Raw genomic sequence first — 16,979 nt, 5'->3', positions numbered from 1 at the left:
TGCGATCTGAACTCCTGTTTTTACGGTGTTTCGTGTTGGGATGACCGCGGATCTTGTTGAGCGTGACGTAGCAAGAGCAGCCGGTTGAGCCGTGCAGCAATTGAGCCACGGAAAGCTTGGCATACTGCAACTGGCTTGCGAGAGTTCTTCCAACACCAGTCGAAAATGTTGCTGCCCTTGCGATCCCCTTTAAATTGTTCCATCACATCGAATTTCACGAGGCCTCACTTAGCCTTGTTGCGCCAGGCTCACCGCCTCGCTGTATTAGTTCACCGGTAACAGCCCCGTACCTCTTCCAAGCCCGAACACCACCAGCCAAAATAAGGGAAGATACATTGCGGCACGAACACCCATATTTATGCACATTTGAATCTTGCAAAGCTTACTGACTCCCGCAAATGCAAGCTGTAATCGCTGTTCATTGAGGGATCGAGGAATCGTGTTGGTGTGAAAATATAGGCAGCAGAGTTGTCAACAATCAATCAGGCCTGGACCAGTGCGATCTCTTCACGATCTGTATGGCTGCAATAACACGTTGAGGGAGTGCCTATGCGACGTCGACAAGCATAGCGGACGAGTACCTGCAGCTACAACTTTCCGCATCGCGGTACCCTTCTCATTGACATCATCGAATCGTGTGCGCAATGGCCAGAATGCTTCTTAGTGACTACATCCTTGAGAATAAGTTCTTCTCGAGGGTATTCCCAGCATCAAGATGTGAAAAAGCGTCAAAAGAACAGCGATGCATTTATAAAGGAAGGCTGTCTTCTGATTGGACATAACCGTCTGAGCTGCGCGTGGCGAGGGTAGAATAGCCAAGGCAAAAGATACGTACATGAAGTGACTCTCGGAAAGACGGGAAGACACACATAGGTGCTTAGAGCGACTGTCGGCAAACCGCGCTAAGCTTACATGCATGCATAGACCAATTACTACATGGATGCATGCAGCGACTGTCGGCAAACAGCGCTAGACTTTACCAGCGACTTTCGGCAAACAGCGCTAAGCTTGCGTCCATGCATGGGCCAATTACTACATGGTTGTGTCGAGCGACTGTCGGCAAGTAGAGAAGAACCCAATGTGCTGTAAAAGAAGCCGAGATAGGAAAGACGAAGAGTCAAGCCAAGGGTTCAAGTTGAAGGTACCTTTCAGAAATTTCTCCTTCAGGTGGCCTCCGCCATAGTTTTGCCATTAATTCACAAGTTTATGGGTAGTGGCGGAAATTTCTATGCATTATGACGTGTCGTCAAATAAGGACATGTTTGCTACTTAAATCGACCGTTTAATCAAGCCCCGTAACCTTCTCAAAACCTTTTTGCACACTCCTAAGAAGCATTTCCATTCCGACAGTGCCGCTCTATCAAAGATGTAAGCAAGTTTTCCAATGCACAATTTCCTACTAACACAGAATGAGGTGCACGCATACCACTACGATAGTCGTCTATTTCGATGAAAACGGTCGTAGAAGAACGCGAACAGAGGTTAGAAGAGAGGATTGTGGAAGATCAACGTGCCCAACGTCCGACAGCAATCCAAATCGACGTCTTCAACCCCTAGGCTGCCCAAAAGCCGTTTACAACAACTTCTAGGAGGAGGCTACAAAGACGGAAAGGACACAGAAATATGTCGGTGAGCTCACTGCCTGTTGTGTTTGGAGCACGGTCGATACTACATCATACACATATCAAGACGCCTAGCAGAATCATTGGGGTAGACTTGAATATGTAAGCAGCCCTCAGACAACGCGAGTTGTGCGTGCACAATGAATACATCTAGTGTTGCTCTTGAGCCTTACTCAAAAGCCACGCCTCTATCTTTTCTGCAGCACGTTCATCGTGACTTTGAGCTGATGTGGTGTAATCCTCGTCTATCCATCCATATGTACCTCCTGAAAGGAGAATTTCCCCAAATCTTCTGCAAGATCCAAAGTCTAGTAGCTTTGGGTTGTCATCGCCATCAATAGCGATGTTTGTGGGATTGAGGTCGTTATGCGCGAATCCAAGAGAATGAAGGTGCCTCAAAGCCGCACGGATACCGCGCATGCAAATATCGATATCGAGAGGGCGTGGGACATCCTCGTGGCGGTATTGCAAGATGACGCTGTGCCTCTCAAGAGCAATACCAGTAAATCGACCACGATTGACGGTGCAACCATGGAACCTGACAATATTTGGATGAGGGTTTTGTTCAAGAAATTGTAACACCTCTGCTTCTCCGAGTAGCATTTGTGGCAGGAGCTTTGCCTCTTCCTCGTTATCAAGACACAATAGTTTGGGTCGCTTGATATAGAGGTGACTCCGGGTTTCCTCTGATACTACGGTCAGAGTGGTGGTTTGCAGCGGATATACCCTCTCATCCGGAACTCGTTGTAGAAGTCGATTTAGATCCTGAACAGTTAAGTCGTACTTCCTTATATCCTTTGTCTGACCAAACCACGCTCTGTCGTGTTCATCGATGTAGGTAAAGGTACATCGTACGAATGCGCCGGTCTCTAAGTTTTCTACTTCGCAAAGGGATGTCAAATCTTTCTTTGAGCGAATTTGAGCACCGATGCCAGGGTCGGCGCGCATTGTTCGCTGCTGTTTGAGTAGACGCAGGATGGAGACGCAGGACGGAGACGCAGGACGGAATCGAGATAGGGTTATCGCGTAAGTAGGATCTGTAAGATATTGATTAGTGACGCAGGTTCGAAGACAAAGCAGGTCCAGAAAAGTAACTCACTATGTATGTATTCTGTATGATTAGCAGTGAGAAAGACAAGAACCGATTCTGCGAGGCACTGAGCGCTCGCCCTATATGGTTGTTTGACCGAATGGTTGACTATGAGCTAAAGCTAAATGCGAAAGGATCTGGGAAGTCGCTGGGCAGCGTGGTTCAATTTAATTATGTTAGTGCGGGTTGTCGCTGAACGCCCATGCGAGTATGGCGTTGTTCTCGCGCTTTCTAAGCGTGTCGCTTGAGACGTGTATCGGGCCGAAAGTGCTCATTAGCTAATTATCATCAGAGGGGTAGCGCAGCCGTGTATTCTTATGAGGATACTTTTAGCGCCGCTATATTAATAGATCAGAGCTTATTGGATCGGCAATTAGTGCTGTTGTGCTGCGCGACTTAGCGCCCTGGCTGATACCGCTAACCTTCATTCGGCCGGTCTTGACCCGCAGCTTGCGGTACTATAACTAACCATCCCCCAATCTAAAGTCACGCTAACTTGTCTCCTCGACCGTGTCTAACGATGGTGGATTCCCTTGAACTGTGGAAGCAACGTCACAATGTATCTAGCAATGCTTTTCTAGACCTTTTGAACATTTTGCGCAATGATGCTACGAATCCTCACCGCACAACACCACTACCAGTAGCTACTATTGCGAGACCGTTTGCGCCACATTCATTAGCAGTTCCTAAGCCCTCTAGTCATCAATTGTCTTTGCACGAGCAATCCGTCCAACTAAGCTTGTCGACGTCCTCGTACTATCAAAGTAATAGTTCGCCATTGCAGAAATCTTCCCCCAGCGGGTTTCGAGTTGCAAAGCGGAGTCGCGGGCGCCTCGCGCAGCAGGCCTCTTGCGCTCGTTGCTGGTCCTGGAAGCGAAAGGCAAGGTTCACTCACAACACCAGAAGGGAATGCGCTAACAAATTTAGTGTGTACCTGTAGAGAGTTCGCTCTGCGCTTGTTGCAAGAAGAGCAAACTGCCACCAACTCTTTGCGTCCGAATACGCTTTCTTGACGAACCAGTTTTCGCGAAGTGTACGAGCTATCCCTCGATCCCTACGTTTAGCTTTAATATCAATCAGGGAGACAGTCGACATATCAAGAGAAGCTTGTATGGGGAGATCTCTCCTTGTGCTATCCTCCAAGCACTGTGACTCTTCAACACTTCCGAAATGGGCCAACCATGGAAGTCAGGTGTTGCCAGTTCGAAGTCAGGAGCTTCGAGGAGACGTGCCTGTTCCACAAGACGACTTCAGGCTGGAAGAGCATGAAGACTACGCCATTTGCGTTGTCCCAGTTACCGTCTGGGGCGACGATCGACACCTATATCCGACAACATGTGGTCTTCTTCCTCGATCAACGAAAGGGCAGCAAGTCATGGCTAGACGATGTTCTTCAACAAGCGATACAACACGCATCAGTGAGTGGCCAAGAGCACTTGATATCGTAATCTAATTCTTTATTCTTAGGATGCCCTGCTCCAAGGAGTTTTGAATTTGTGGTCTGCTCATTGCCTTCTCATGGCAGGCTGGCAGCTAGCCGTACCTGGAGATCTTGGAATGTTTCCCGTTATACATCAAGGATCATTGCTGAATGGCACAACACCCGCTCCACGTGTGCTTCAGAATCAGCTGGATCGAATGCTAGAACAGTACTGCGCAGACAAAGAGCTCGAGTGCTTGAGCGAACTTCAAAAATCTATGCGCAGGCAGGTCAAACGGCCGTGGATAGTGGTTTTCATCGTAACAGTCCTCCTCTTACATATAAGGGAAAGAGACGTCTGGAGATTATTGTACTGGACTCTACACAACAACAATGTAAGTGTCCCACGTTGTCATTCCCGATGCACACTAAATCCACTTTAGACGTATACATGGCGGCATCCAGAGCAAGCCAATACACTTATAAAGCGAAGTGTACACGCAAGTAATGTCCTCCTGGCACATCTATATGTTGCTGGGGATGTGCCTGATTCCTTCTTGTTTCTTACAACGCATTATGCGACTATTCCTGTTGCATCAGCGAAGGAAAGATACCATTGGATGAATGAGGACAGCGCAGATTTCTCTTTGTGTAGATTGGCCTTTATCAGACAAGGGGTATCCAATTCTGTCCAAGCAAGCCCTTTGGACTTTGGTTGCTGAGCCGATACCTCACAGAGTTGTCAACAATCAAGCCAATCTGCAATCAAGCCAAATGTGGCCCCTGCTTACTAGCGGCCTAGAATATACAGGTACAGCTATACCTAGATAGAGGGATGGCACGTCTCTCTTATAGGCCCGTGGCTGATCGACAAGGCTAGTGAGCAGGGGCCACATTTGGCTTGATTGCAGATTGGCTTGATTGTTGACAACTCTGATACCTCATACCTCTTGAATGCGAAGTATCTCCTGGGCTGCCCCACGTACACCTGCGTACACCTCATCAATCGATCCACGGCATTCAATCTGTACGTTATGTTATGCTTTTTAGTCATATTCAATTCGTATCCGATGCTCACATGAAAGAGAGGTCCGCGTTGTTGTAGATATTTGAGGACCTCAGTATTGTTTTCGTTGAAGGTCTTAAGCCTTTTCGTTATGGAGTCCGGGTTGTCATCTATTCGGGTCGAATACGCGGAACGATCGTGTAGATGAGTCAACAATTCCGTCTCGGAGCAATCTAGCGAAATGGTCGCGTAGTCTTTGCAGATCTATTGAGAAAATTAATATGTATTTCTGATACAAATGAAAGAACGAACCTTGGATTCAAAATCAACAACCTGCGCAACATTCCTAGGAAATCCATCAAGAAGAAACATAGGTCTGTCTGGTCCTCGCATATCGCCCATGGCTTGGCTCAAAAGCTGAGTGGTGAGCTGAGCTGGAAGTAGGATCGACCGTTCGATGCTTTCGGGTATGAAATCTTTGTAGGGAGATTCTGAGCGTGCTGCCTCCTCACGCAACAAGTCGCCAACGGAGATGTGATGGAAGCCGAATTCCTCTGCGAGGAGTGCGCTCTGCGTCCCTTTCCCTACACCAGGACCTCCTAGGACAATTAGCCAAATTAGACAAATGTGAATAATAATCTCACCAGAAACGAATATCACAACGGGGCTTTTTGCTTTGCGCGATTGTATCTCTTCGTGCTTGTGTAAGCAGTCGTTTAACAATTGTTGCCATCCTGGCAATGTCACTTTCTCTTTGAGTTCCATGAACTCCCCAAGATCTCTTCCATTACGTTGTTCGTATACGACGGCCTGATGAATGCACTCCAGCTTATCGAGTTGTCGCACCAAGATCGCCGTTTCAGTCTTCCCATCCTCATATTCGTGCCATAATTCCAGTAACAAATCTGCGAAATCTGGGTTCGACGAGCGAAGGGTGCAAGCAAGGAATTTCAAGGCCATCTCTTCCCGTTCGTGTTTCTGTGCTGGTACAAGTCAGCGAGTGTAAGAAACAAACAGGATTGTTTGCCGAACCTCGACTGATTCCATCGGATGGAGTGATATCTCCAATCAATGCTTCCCCCATGTCGTGAACTAATGCCATACAGGCAGCCCTCATGCGTAGTCTTTCATGGGCCTAAAAAATGTCAACTTGAACTAGAACATCAAGCGGAAGGAGCGTACCCCAGGTGCCATGAGACACATGATTGCCATACGGTACATGTGATCGCTGACGCTCTCAGGATCTGGCACTCCGCGAAGCACCCAGCCCCGCCGTGGAGTGGTCTTCAGTGCTTCAATCAATTCGAGGAAGAAGAATTGCATGCTTGCCATAGTTCATACTACGATGCGATGAGGTTTTGGCGGTACCAGCGCCAGGTCATCAGAGCGGGGTAGGACTCTTGGCGTACGGTTAATCGTTGTTCCGGATCCAGATTGCATGTTAGTATTATCTTGCGTTATTGTCAGACACAACGGCACGCTTAGGGTACATGCACGCTTTTAACTTTCCATGTGCATACTTCCAAGGTTATTGACAGTACGTAACTAAATCCACGAAACTGTTGGTTGCGCTATTCGGATTTGGCGTCGACTCGTCGTCCCAATAAGCGATCAAATAAGAAGACTGCGCTATTCGTTCTTCCGTAGAATAACAAGGAATGGCACTCTCTAAATAGCACAACGGCAAATTCGGAAGGGTGGGGCATATTAAGCGCAACGAAGCCCCCTAGCTGAGTGCATAGAGCCAAGACGCTCTGATATTTTTAAAACTAGGAATTAGAATGTAACTATAGGAGGATTTGGTCCATGAACTATCTTGTATTGAGGTTAAGGCCTTACGCATCCGTCACTTACACAACATACGACAACCTACCTGTACTAACACAAAAAGATTAAAAGTTCGTAGCGGGCAGCACTATTAGACTTATTGTTCGTTCTGAGAAGGCTATTAAAGACTAGAGACGTCCGAATCACGCATAGCAGAATATAAATCCAGCATTATACTGTAAGGGGCTGAAGCCTTGACTGATAGTACTCGGCCCGTGGCCTTCGTTGTGGGTGGCATGCAACCAATCGGATGCTGCTGTGATAGGCTAGAACCTAGTCGGTTCAGTTGCCCTCGATGGAACCCTCGGAGCTTACTCCGTGTTCTAGGGACCGGTGGAAGCTTCTCGAATACATGATGACTCGATGTATATAAACTTAGCATGAGCAGAAGATAGCGCCTCCATCGAATTCATCACTGTTTACCTTGCACTTATGGTTAACCCATCGCACCCTTACATATACGAAGAAGCCCTAACATTATTTGGTCCATGGAATTGAGCCTAGGTGTAACAATGGAAAAGTTGATATTTACAACGCGCGTACGGTGTTATTAACTATTAGTCTATGCCTCTCTACCCTTGTCTTATGGAGACATTCCTAGCAAGTCATCACTTAAGCGTGTTGGGCGCACATCTTCTCTGGCCGTGCTGTCCCAAGTGCTGTTATCAGGCGTACTAACTTACCGTGAAATATATCAGCGTTTACTAGCCGCTGATCCCCTAATTACATCAACAGATTGCGGAGACCAATATTCCCTAGAGGCAGAAGGTGGAGGGTTCTAAATCCGAAGCTGTACGATAAGATGAGAGAGATACTTCGGACAACATGAGATGAGTTAAAGGAGGGAAAGGGATAAGGATACGTTTCTTATTCGAGCTAAGGAGAGGAGGTAGTTACATATTATCAACCTAAACAGCAAGAGGGAACAGAAGGCTTAAAAGGAATGTACGCATGAACACTGAACGTCTGCCAATCGCAGGCTTCTAAACCCTGCTAAGAACACTTTATGAAGTACTGTAAACTAAGCCAACAACAATATATTCAAGTAGAGAAGTGTAATGCCGTGAACTGCATTAAGATGGTTTCGCAAGTCCTTTTTGCTGAAGTCCTGTCCTTTACACGAATAGTGAGGGCATTTCCTACAACCCTTGTCAAACTGCCTGTCAATGTGATCTTCTATGTGCTCGGCATAGTGGCCCGCATTTTCCATCTGTACGAATCGGCCCTGCATCATGCAGAATGGACAGCGACGAGGCGCCGCCAGAATGCCCTCTGCGGTAATAGGACCATAAACAATGTTGGAACTTCTAGCGTGCTGTATAGCATGTCTCTCCCAGTCGAGATCACTAGAAATCCAGACTCCACACTCGATGCAGAATCTGGCCCGTGTTGGTATCGTCATGTGGGTAAAGACATCATGTTCGATAACAAGATGTACGTGAAGATCAGTTAACTTGCTGGCTTTGTAGTTGCATGGGCCCCATTGGCAGTAAACAACATCAGCCGTAACGTGATCGCTCATGTGACTTGCCGCCGCTTCTGCATTGTTAAGGTTACCAGAACTGCAAGAGGTCCACATGCATCTCCATCGCCTCTCTTTCAGGGCTGTGGTGAGCTGCTTCTTCATCTCATAGTTCTTGTTCTTTTGTGAACACTTAAGCAAGTGTGCCTTCATCGGAATTCTAAATACGATGAGCCTGATCGTTATGCGCATGTAAATGAGTCTGCAGGTAAGGCTTACCGTTTCAGCCGAGCATCACACCACGGACAGCCCCCAGAGGCACTAGGCAACGCATCTGCATAATACGGCTCATATGCGACGGATTCGGCGGCCTTAACGAAAGGGTACAGTATGTCGGGAATCGCGTGATATGCGGCATATGACCCATATAGATAAGATATTATCATTGACCGTGTGATGTCATATTTGAGTTGAACATCTAACACATACGGCAGTGGATAGGGCGATTTGAGGCTCGCGGGTGTGCGAAAGGTCTTCGTGTCTAGGGGCGTGACCGGTTCAGAGGCTAGTATCACAGAAAAGCACTTTGCTTGTCCACGCCCAATCAAAAACGTCTCGGCGTCAACGTAACCGGCTGCAGTCTTCCGTCGCTTTTCCTGCTGATTCGCATTCCTGATGCCCCGAAGCATGGTTGCAAAAGTTTCTTCGTGTCCTGCTCGGTCCAACTGAGCCTGCATCATTGTGTAGAATACTGATGGCTTTATACTACAAGATGAGATCACTCTGGATTTATTACCGGTTCTCCGAAGTACCGGCAGATGTGATACATCCTGTTTGTATGGAAGAAGCAGCCACCCAGAGTGTTGGTGGCCACGAAACAACGATGCTATGTCACTGGTGCGATCAATGCCGTCGATGACACCATCGGCAACAGCCATCGAAAGAAACAGAGTAACGGGGCACATGTGGCGCTTCGTAGGCTCATCAATCAAGATCATTGTTTTTCTTAGTAAGTGTTAGCTTTACCAGAGGATCGAAAGGCGACTCCATAATTACCCGCTCCACTTGCGGGTCGCCCGCGCATTTTCATCCCGATTATCCAGGCGGATAAGAAGCATTGCTCGAGTGGTGTTTTCAAACCGAGTAAGAAAGATCCTCGTATCGCTGTAATACAGTCCTTCTTTAAGAGCGACATTAGGATGTAGTCCTAAATGGAATATTAACAGGATACTGAAAGCGACTTGGAGACGATAACTTAGGTGATCGAAACTGTAAGTATCGCGAGCCCAGATGAATGAAAACAGGTCGTGTAAATCAGCCTCGAGCAGTTGCGGTTTTAGTGGCTGGAACTCGTGGGCATGGTAGGACGCTGGAAAGCAGAACTTGGAAGCAAGATCGGGGGTAGTACACATTGTATTGAGTCGATGTATCAGTACTCTACTTTCCCCTCTCCCCACCTCAAGGGCATATGTAGTCGTGCACTGCGCTCTAGCCGTGTGGCGTTGTGATGCCTACACAGACTCCGGGTTCGGGAAACGGAACCCTCACCAACACTGCGCCCCAACCACCACCACTAACAGTTCACCCATTCCTGTAACTTGAGGTCGCGTTCACCGGTTTGTGTTACTATCGTGCCACACGGCGAGTTGATGATGTATATTAAACCAGCGTGAAGGCTGATAAGAATGGCGAGAACGCATAATGGAACTCGAGCTAAGCTCAGCAGGAATGCACTGCTGAACGCGTCCCTTTTGACTGGCACATTCATCGTAGGCGGATCTCGTGATAGGCAGGGTGTCGCGAATGAAGTACCTGAGAAGGAGTAACTTAGCATAGCTACCCACTCGCTGCTACAGCAACACTAACAATTTTGAGGCCGTATCTGATCTAAACGCTTCGTCCGCTGAGCACTTCTCAATTTGAGAAAGTGATGTAGAATCTATACTAGGTATAAATACTAAGTTGCATCGTAACATGACAAGATCGGTAACCATGGTCCGCTTGACACCGGCGCCTCTATGCCCCCGTACGTCATCTCTACCTACAAGAACCTTAACAGAGCCCAGTTTGCTTAGCATGACACCTGTCTCGTCCATGTTGTATACGTTTTCCGGCAGAATAGCCGGGTCCTGTAGCACCTTGCCGATGACGTCGAACCACTCTGTGATCTTATCATATATGTGTATCTCATGGCGCCTCCAGTCTATGGATCTTACTCTCTTTGACTTGAGCTCGGGATGGCGTTTCCCGAAGGCTTGAGCCCAGTTCTTACCGGGAGGTTTGTTCGGTCTACTCGCGGGGGATCGACGTCGGGCGATGCTGAAGGCTAGCGTTGGTATGTACTTGATGCGGACAGGCTGCACAAAACTAGACATTAGTAGCAAGAACGCAACAAGAGCTTTCTCCTCTTCTACGGTAAGGTACTGTTGGCCTTCGGCCTTTTTCTGAATCGAGGGCCGCCCTCGCCAACGATTGTATAACGTGGTAATCGCGATGCCGCTGGAATCGGCCCGGGCAGCCCATGTTCTATCGTCGTTTGCGGGAGCCTCTGCAAGTGCCTTGCTGGCAGCATCCATCTCGACGATCGTGGTAGTACCATAGTCACGAACGGACAACCAGCGAGGATGTCCTCTGCAACCCGCTCGAATGCTAAAAATAGCTCTCTGTCCGTAGATGCTTCTAGAAGAGCGCCGCACTTGTACTGCTTTGAAGATAGCTTGGAATACAGTACAGCGCGGCTACGATTTCAACATCGCGCGAGCCGCCTCTACAGTTCGAAAGGCTGCATCGCAGCGGAATAGAACGAAGCAAGAGGTTGTGGAGGATCAGGTCGTGGAGGATCAGGTTGTGGAGCGCGGTTACGGTAGTTAGAGCAGTGTCAATCAGGGCAGACGCGGGAAGGCATGGTTGCCAGCCCGTTCTATCGATAGCGCGCTGTCCCGCGCCCGCGCTCTACCTAGCGAAGGCTGTCCGTGCCTCGCGCAGTTGTTGTGAACGCCAAGACTGTGTTCTCCATTGTTTTCTTATCGACAAGCATAGAGTGTCATTCTTCTATAGCTTATAAACCCTACACCACCTGGTTTCTATCCTGTGCCGCCCTTCACTAGCTTCAGCTGCCTCTCCCGAATGTAAAACCCGACATTGTACCAGAGTTGTGGCCCAGCTGAAGGCCAGTGTTTCCACTGCCTGAAAAGACGATGTGGTGCGACTTCCCAGCACTCTCCGCAGCCTTCGTGATAGCTTGCTCTAACAACTTGTCCTGGGCGGCGGCAATTTCTCTCAACACAGAGATGTCTTGATCTTCTCCAATAGCAGAGACTTCGATGTCGCAGAGCTCACGCTGCGACTGCTGAGTGGCGGGGAAGAGGTTGTCCAAGTCGTTGACCAACTCGGTGATGTCCTCAATCAGTCGTCTAAACTGCTTCTCTTGGTACAATGCCCATCTGGCCTTTTGCCGTACGCCGGACCGGTTCTGGCGCTCGATGGCTAGCTGACGCATCTTCTCGTGGAGCTTCGCCATCGCCGGATCTAGGTCGGTTTGTGGATCGTATACTGCAAGGCTGCCGTCCTGAGGCTCTGTCCGGCCTCTGTATCTGCTCGACACGCCTTCAGCTTCGGCAAATAGTTCTACGATCTGGCCCAACAAGGCTTCGGCGTGCTTGACGTTTGCCTCCGACCCAACACGCCCCTGGAGCGACACCGTATCTGGGACATTACTATCCAGGCTCAGAGACTTGCCCCACCGCGACAGGCGGAGTCTTGCGCTGTCGAGCTTGAGCTGACTTGTCTGGAAGTCTTTTCCAAATGTGCGGCCGAGCTGGACGAACTCGAAGCACTCGACTGTGTTGTTGAAGAGGCCAGCAAGGGCGACGACACCAACAACAAGACCGGCTGCCTCTGCCATATCGTTCGTCAGAAATAGAGCGAGCTGGGAACGTCGGATTATGGAAGATGGAAAGCGAATATCAGCATGCGCAGACGCTCATCGAGGTACGAGCGCAAGATCAGTATCTGACGTTGGAGGCAGCAGCACCAGAGCAGGAGAGATAAACGCAGCGCTATACATAGAATGTGCGGGCAGCTCAGCTGAAGCGCCAGCCCAGCCTCGACAGCCCAGCCGTGACGGCTAAGCCTCGCGCGCCAGAGCAGCTGCGGGTTTGCACAAGGCTCTCCCTCCTACACAAACCAGATCGCCAATGTGTGCGATGGCCTTACCTAGCACTAACATCACGTTCGCAGGTGACAGCAACCAGGGGCTGCAGATAGGGCACAACTCTGGCGCTATCCACCTTGCTGCACCCGGCAAGTGCCCGCTCCCGCCTTGACCAGCGCTGCGCTAACTGTGCTTTGTCTCTGCAGAACGTCCCGAGACCCCACCACAGCCCTCGTGCTTCGTGCCCTTCCGTCGCGACCCTGACTTTGTCGATCGCGGGACGCTGCTCGACCAGATCCGCAAACGATGCGCTGCGCCAGCATCGCGAGTTGCGCTGGTGGGCCTCGGCGGGGTGGGGTAGGTTCGGCAAAAGAGCTTAGGTCGGCGATCGCATCTAACGCAGGCACAGGAAGTCGCAGCTGGCCATCGAGCACTGCTACCGCACCGCTGAGCAGTCGCCAGACACGTGGGTGTTGTGGGCGCACGCCAGCAACACGGCGCGACTCGAGCAGAGCTTCCGCGAGATCGCCGACCAAGTCAAGGTTCGCGGGCGGAAGGACCCGCAAGCGGATGTGTTCAAGCTGATGCACGACTGGCTGCGCAACGAGAAGAACGGACGGTGGCTCTTAGTCCTCGACAACGCCGACGATACTGCTGTTCTTTCCCCGACAGACGGCGGCGCTCTCCAACAGCATCTGTCGAGATACATCCCCTTAAACAGGCATGGCTTCGTCCTGGTGACGAGCCGGACAAAGCGTGCAGCAATGCAGGTCGTGGAGGACAGCGACATCATACCGATCGAGCCGATGCACGATGCAGCTGCACACGCTCTGCTCCGCAAGAAGCTAAGAGATGCAGACCAGGAAGATGGCAGCATCGCTAAGCTGGCGACGACGCTCGACCACATGCTGCTTGCTCTCGTGCAGGCGGCGGCCTACATTCGAGAGCGAGCGCCGCGATGCTCGGTGCGGCAGTACCTCGAGGAGTACCGGCAGAGCGACAGGAGAAAGACAAGTCTGCTGAACCGGGAGGCGGGCCACCTTCGCCGAGACGGGGCAGCCAGCAACTCGGTCCTGATAACGTGGCAGATCTCGTTCGACCACATACGGAGCACAAGACAGTCAGCAGCAGGCCTGCTGTCGCTGATGAGCTTCTTCGACCGACAGGGGATCCAGGAAGCTCTGCTCCGCGGCCAGAGCAGCACAGCAGACGACGGATTTGAGGAGGACGGGTTTGAGGAGGACGTGGTGGCCCTGCGAGACTACTCGTTCGTCACAGTGACTAGAGACGCGAGCACGTTTGAGATGCACAGCCTGGTGCAGCTAGCGACGCGCACGTGGCTAGAGAACGAAGGACAGCTGGACAAGTGGAGAGAGCAGTTTATCTCGAACCTGTGCGCAGAGCTGCCAACGGGAGAACACAAGAACTGGGAGAAGTGCCAGGCGCTGTTTCCACACGCACAGGCGGCATTAGCGCAGCGGCCGAAGGATAGAGAGTCACTAAAGGAGTGGGCGCTGTTGCTGTACAAGGCGGCGTGGTACGCGTGGCAACGAGGGAGAGCAGGCGAGGCAGAGGAGATGGCGATGATGTCGATGGACGTTAGGAGCGAGGTGCTTGGGGAAGAGCATAAGGAGACGCTGAGCAGCATGGGGATGGTAGGGGTAGCTAGAGAGCTTGGGGGCAAGTACGAAGAGGCGGAGGTGATGAACCGGCAGACGCTGGCGCGGTACGAGAAGGTGCTGGGGCCTGAGCATCCACACACCCTGACGAGCATGAGCAACTTGGCGTCAGTGCTGGACAGGCAGGGCAAGTACGAAGAGGCGGAGGCGATGAACAGGCAGACGCTGGCGCGGAGCGAGAAGGTGCTGGGGCCTGAGCATCCACACACGCTGACGAGTATGGGCAACTTGGCGTTAGTGCTGGATAACCAGGGCAAGTACGAAGAGGCGGAGGCGATGAACCGGCAGACGCTGGTGCGGAGAGAGAAGGTGCTGGGGCCTGAGCATCCATCCACGCTGACGAGCATGAACAACTTGGCGGTAGTGCTTAACAGGCAGGGCAAGTACGAAGAGGCGGAGGCGATGCACAAGCAGGAGCTAGCGATATGCGAGAAGGTGCTGGGGCATGAGCATCCCGACACGCTGATGAGCGTATACTGTCTTGCCCACCTCCTCACACATCAGCAGCGCTACAACGAATCTCTTGCTCTGTACGAGAGAGCATGTGCTGGGTACCAAGCTGTACTTGGGAAGGATCACCCAACCACGCGTGCGTGTCACCAGCATTACGCTGACGCGCTTGCATCGCACGAGCAGTACCAGCTTGCTGTTTCTCCTACAATAGCAGATAGCACCCGAAGTGCACGCACAGGCAAAGGGTCGAAGCTGCTGCGCGGACTAGCAAAGATAGGCATTGGAAGCTCAACGTCGTCTGCGAGATGAGGATAAAAGATCCTGTATAATTATCTGCACCAATTACTCTAAGCTATTTCTAACGCTGCTGCAGGACTGTATATAAGTCTCTGCCTATACTACTATCCGCTCCCAAGACAGGCGTGGGTGGAGTCTAGTGCGGCGTTTAAGCGTGTATTCGAGCACGAGCAGCCTTAGCCTTAGCCTTCGCCTTAGCCGCCAGTCGGGTGGCTCGCGTAATAAGGGTCTGACATCAGCGTGGATAGAATACTGCTAAGCTAGTTGTGGCGTTTCTGTACGACCTGCAGGTAGCGCGCCTTGGTTGTCGATCCTGCTCTGCAGAGCAATAGACTTGCACAACAGCGCCACAACCCATAATGCCATAGAACGTCGCTCGGGATACACTCTTTACATGTCTTTGTATCGCTTGACAGACTCTTAGATACATGCATTGAACCTTTAGCACGTCCGAGGCAGTCCGAGGCGGGGCTGTAGTGTATGCTGGCAGCGCATTGTGGTATTGCTAGCCAAGCAGGAATCTGTAGGCGAAGAGACGCAGCGTAGAGAAAGCTTAAGGGTCAAGTTCTCTATCCCGAGATTTTCGACGCCTCTCAGCCATGGTTGGTTTTGCTGTGGTAGGGAGCACGATCGGCATGCCGGCACGCAGGTTTTTCCCCCACACACGGAGGGATAGTACTGCGTGTGCCGGAGAGGCAGCTAATTACCCCTGCGGTGGAGCGTTCCCCGAGCCGTTAAAGAACCCTAGGTGTGTGCTCTCGCAGCCTGCTGATGCGTAGCCGCCATCGAAGCTGCTCTTCTGTCAGCTCTCACTCAGGCAGACATGATGCTAGCACTTGGTCTATGGCCGGAATGGCCAGCAATCTCTGTAAAGAAATCTCTGTAAAGAAGCTGGTGCTGCGCTCTCTTCTTTGTGTAATTATTTACTGTCTTTGATCTAGATAACGCTTATGCACATCACATGCTTCCCTCCTCTAGACGATTCCTGGTGCCGCTTCGGGATCTACTATCGAGTGTACAAATGTACCCACATCGTGCCCCAGCAGAAGAAGGTACTTGATGCAGTACCACACTAGCATGGCGCTCCAACACACGAAGCTAGCTACCATCACCACAGCGGAGCGCGCGTTTGCGTTTAGACCTCCCCTGCCCCTGCCCCTGCCCCAGTCTCTGCTGGGGCGCATGCTCGACGCTCGGAGAAACAGTCTCGCGGGCGGATTGCCAGCTCTCTGTCTCCGCTGCCTGCGGGCTCTGAGGGGCAGGTCTCTCTGCCCTTCGCTGCACGAGCACCTTGACTTGATCCCTCTGATGAGGCTTTGGTTCTAAGGTTTGTTGTTGTTGTTGTTGTTGTTGTTGTTGTTGTTGTTGTTGTTGTTGTTGTTGTTGTTGTTGTTGTTGTTGTTGTTGTTGTTGTTGTTGTTGTTGTTGTTGTTGTTGTTGTTGTTGTTGTTGTTGTTGTTGTTGTTGTTGTTGTTGTTGTTGTTGTTGTTGTACCTTGTGGCGCTCTGCCTCGAGCGACTCCAATCTCCATTCCTCGGCCTGCTCGGGCTCCACTTCGGGCTTGGTGGTCTCAGCTCCACCATCTCGACACGCTTCCTCCTCTTCCGCGCCATGACTGATTTCTCGCTTCTGCGCCGCAATCTTCATGTTCTGTTTCTCGACGGCAAGTTGCCATTTCAGTGTCGAGATCTCGTACAACATTGCGTTGCGTTCTCGGTTGGAGTTTTCCTGGAGATTGTGGATGATCACGTTCTTCTCACTCATGCGCTGTGCAACGGTACTCAGCAAGCTCGAGCAGGCTTGCAGCTGTTCGAGCAAATGGCGATCATCGTACTGCAGGTGCGTGTAAGCGTAGTCTTTGTAAGGTCGAGGGATGGACATACATAGTATCCGGGCGACCAGCTAGCCTGCTTGGTCGTGTTGTGAGAAGCCAGGGTGCGAAAGGTTGAGGTCTGTCTATCAGACATCGC

At 50.8% G+C, this 16,979-nt stretch overlaps 4 protein-coding genes across 4 annotated transcripts; 1 reads left to right on the top strand and 3 right to left on the bottom strand.

Moving 5' to 3' along the window:
• Positions 1–1,772: 1,772 nt before the first annotated feature.
• On the bottom strand, positions 1,773–3,807 carry ALTATR162_LOCUS451 (uncharacterized protein; the record flags this gene model as incomplete). The annotated part of the gene is made up of 4 exons (XM_043308045.1): positions 1,773–2,659; positions 2,722–2,733; positions 3,470–3,579; positions 3,647–3,807. 4 exons carry the CDS (start codon positions 3,805–3,807, stop codon positions 1,773–1,775), a joined length of 1,170 nt encoding a protein of 389 aa, XP_043163980.1.
• An 86-nt stretch (positions 3,808–3,893) lies between these two features.
• Positions 3,894–4,854, top strand: ALTATR162_LOCUS450 (uncharacterized protein; the record flags this gene model as incomplete). Its single annotated transcript, XM_043308044.1, has 3 exons — positions 3,894–4,130; positions 4,180–4,527; positions 4,576–4,854. 3 exons carry the CDS (start codon positions 3,894–3,896, stop codon positions 4,852–4,854), a joined length of 864 nt encoding a protein of 287 aa, XP_043163979.1.
• Positions 4,855–5,073: 219 nt separating this feature from the next.
• ALTATR162_LOCUS449 (uncharacterized protein) lies at positions 5,074–6,470 on the bottom strand (the record flags this gene model as incomplete). The annotated part of the gene is made up of 6 exons (XM_043308043.1): positions 5,074–5,157; positions 5,211–5,402; positions 5,451–5,737; positions 5,783–6,121; positions 6,177–6,273; positions 6,321–6,470. 6 exons carry the CDS (start codon positions 6,468–6,470, stop codon positions 5,074–5,076), a joined length of 1,149 nt encoding a protein of 382 aa, XP_043163978.1.
• A 5,066-nt stretch (positions 6,471–11,536) lies between these two features.
• ALTATR162_LOCUS448 (uncharacterized protein) lies at positions 11,537–16,976 on the bottom strand (the record flags this gene model as incomplete). Its single annotated transcript, XM_043308042.1, has 3 exons — positions 11,537–12,355; positions 16,504–16,842; positions 16,893–16,976. The coding sequence occupies 3 exons, from the start codon at positions 16,974–16,976 to the stop codon at positions 11,537–11,539; spliced, it is 1,242 nt and encodes a 413-aa protein (XP_043163977.1).
• Positions 16,977–16,979: the final 3 nt, after the last annotated feature.

Source organism: Alternaria atra (genome assembly GCF_907166805.1).
Source record: "Alternaria atra isolate CS162 genome assembly, contig: 20, whole genome shotgun sequence".
NCBI lineage: Eukaryota > Fungi > Ascomycota > Dothideomycetes > Pleosporales > Pleosporaceae > Alternaria > Alternaria atra.
Note: the sequence above shows the minus strand (reverse complement) of the source record. Positions and strands in the feature narration are given on the sequence as shown.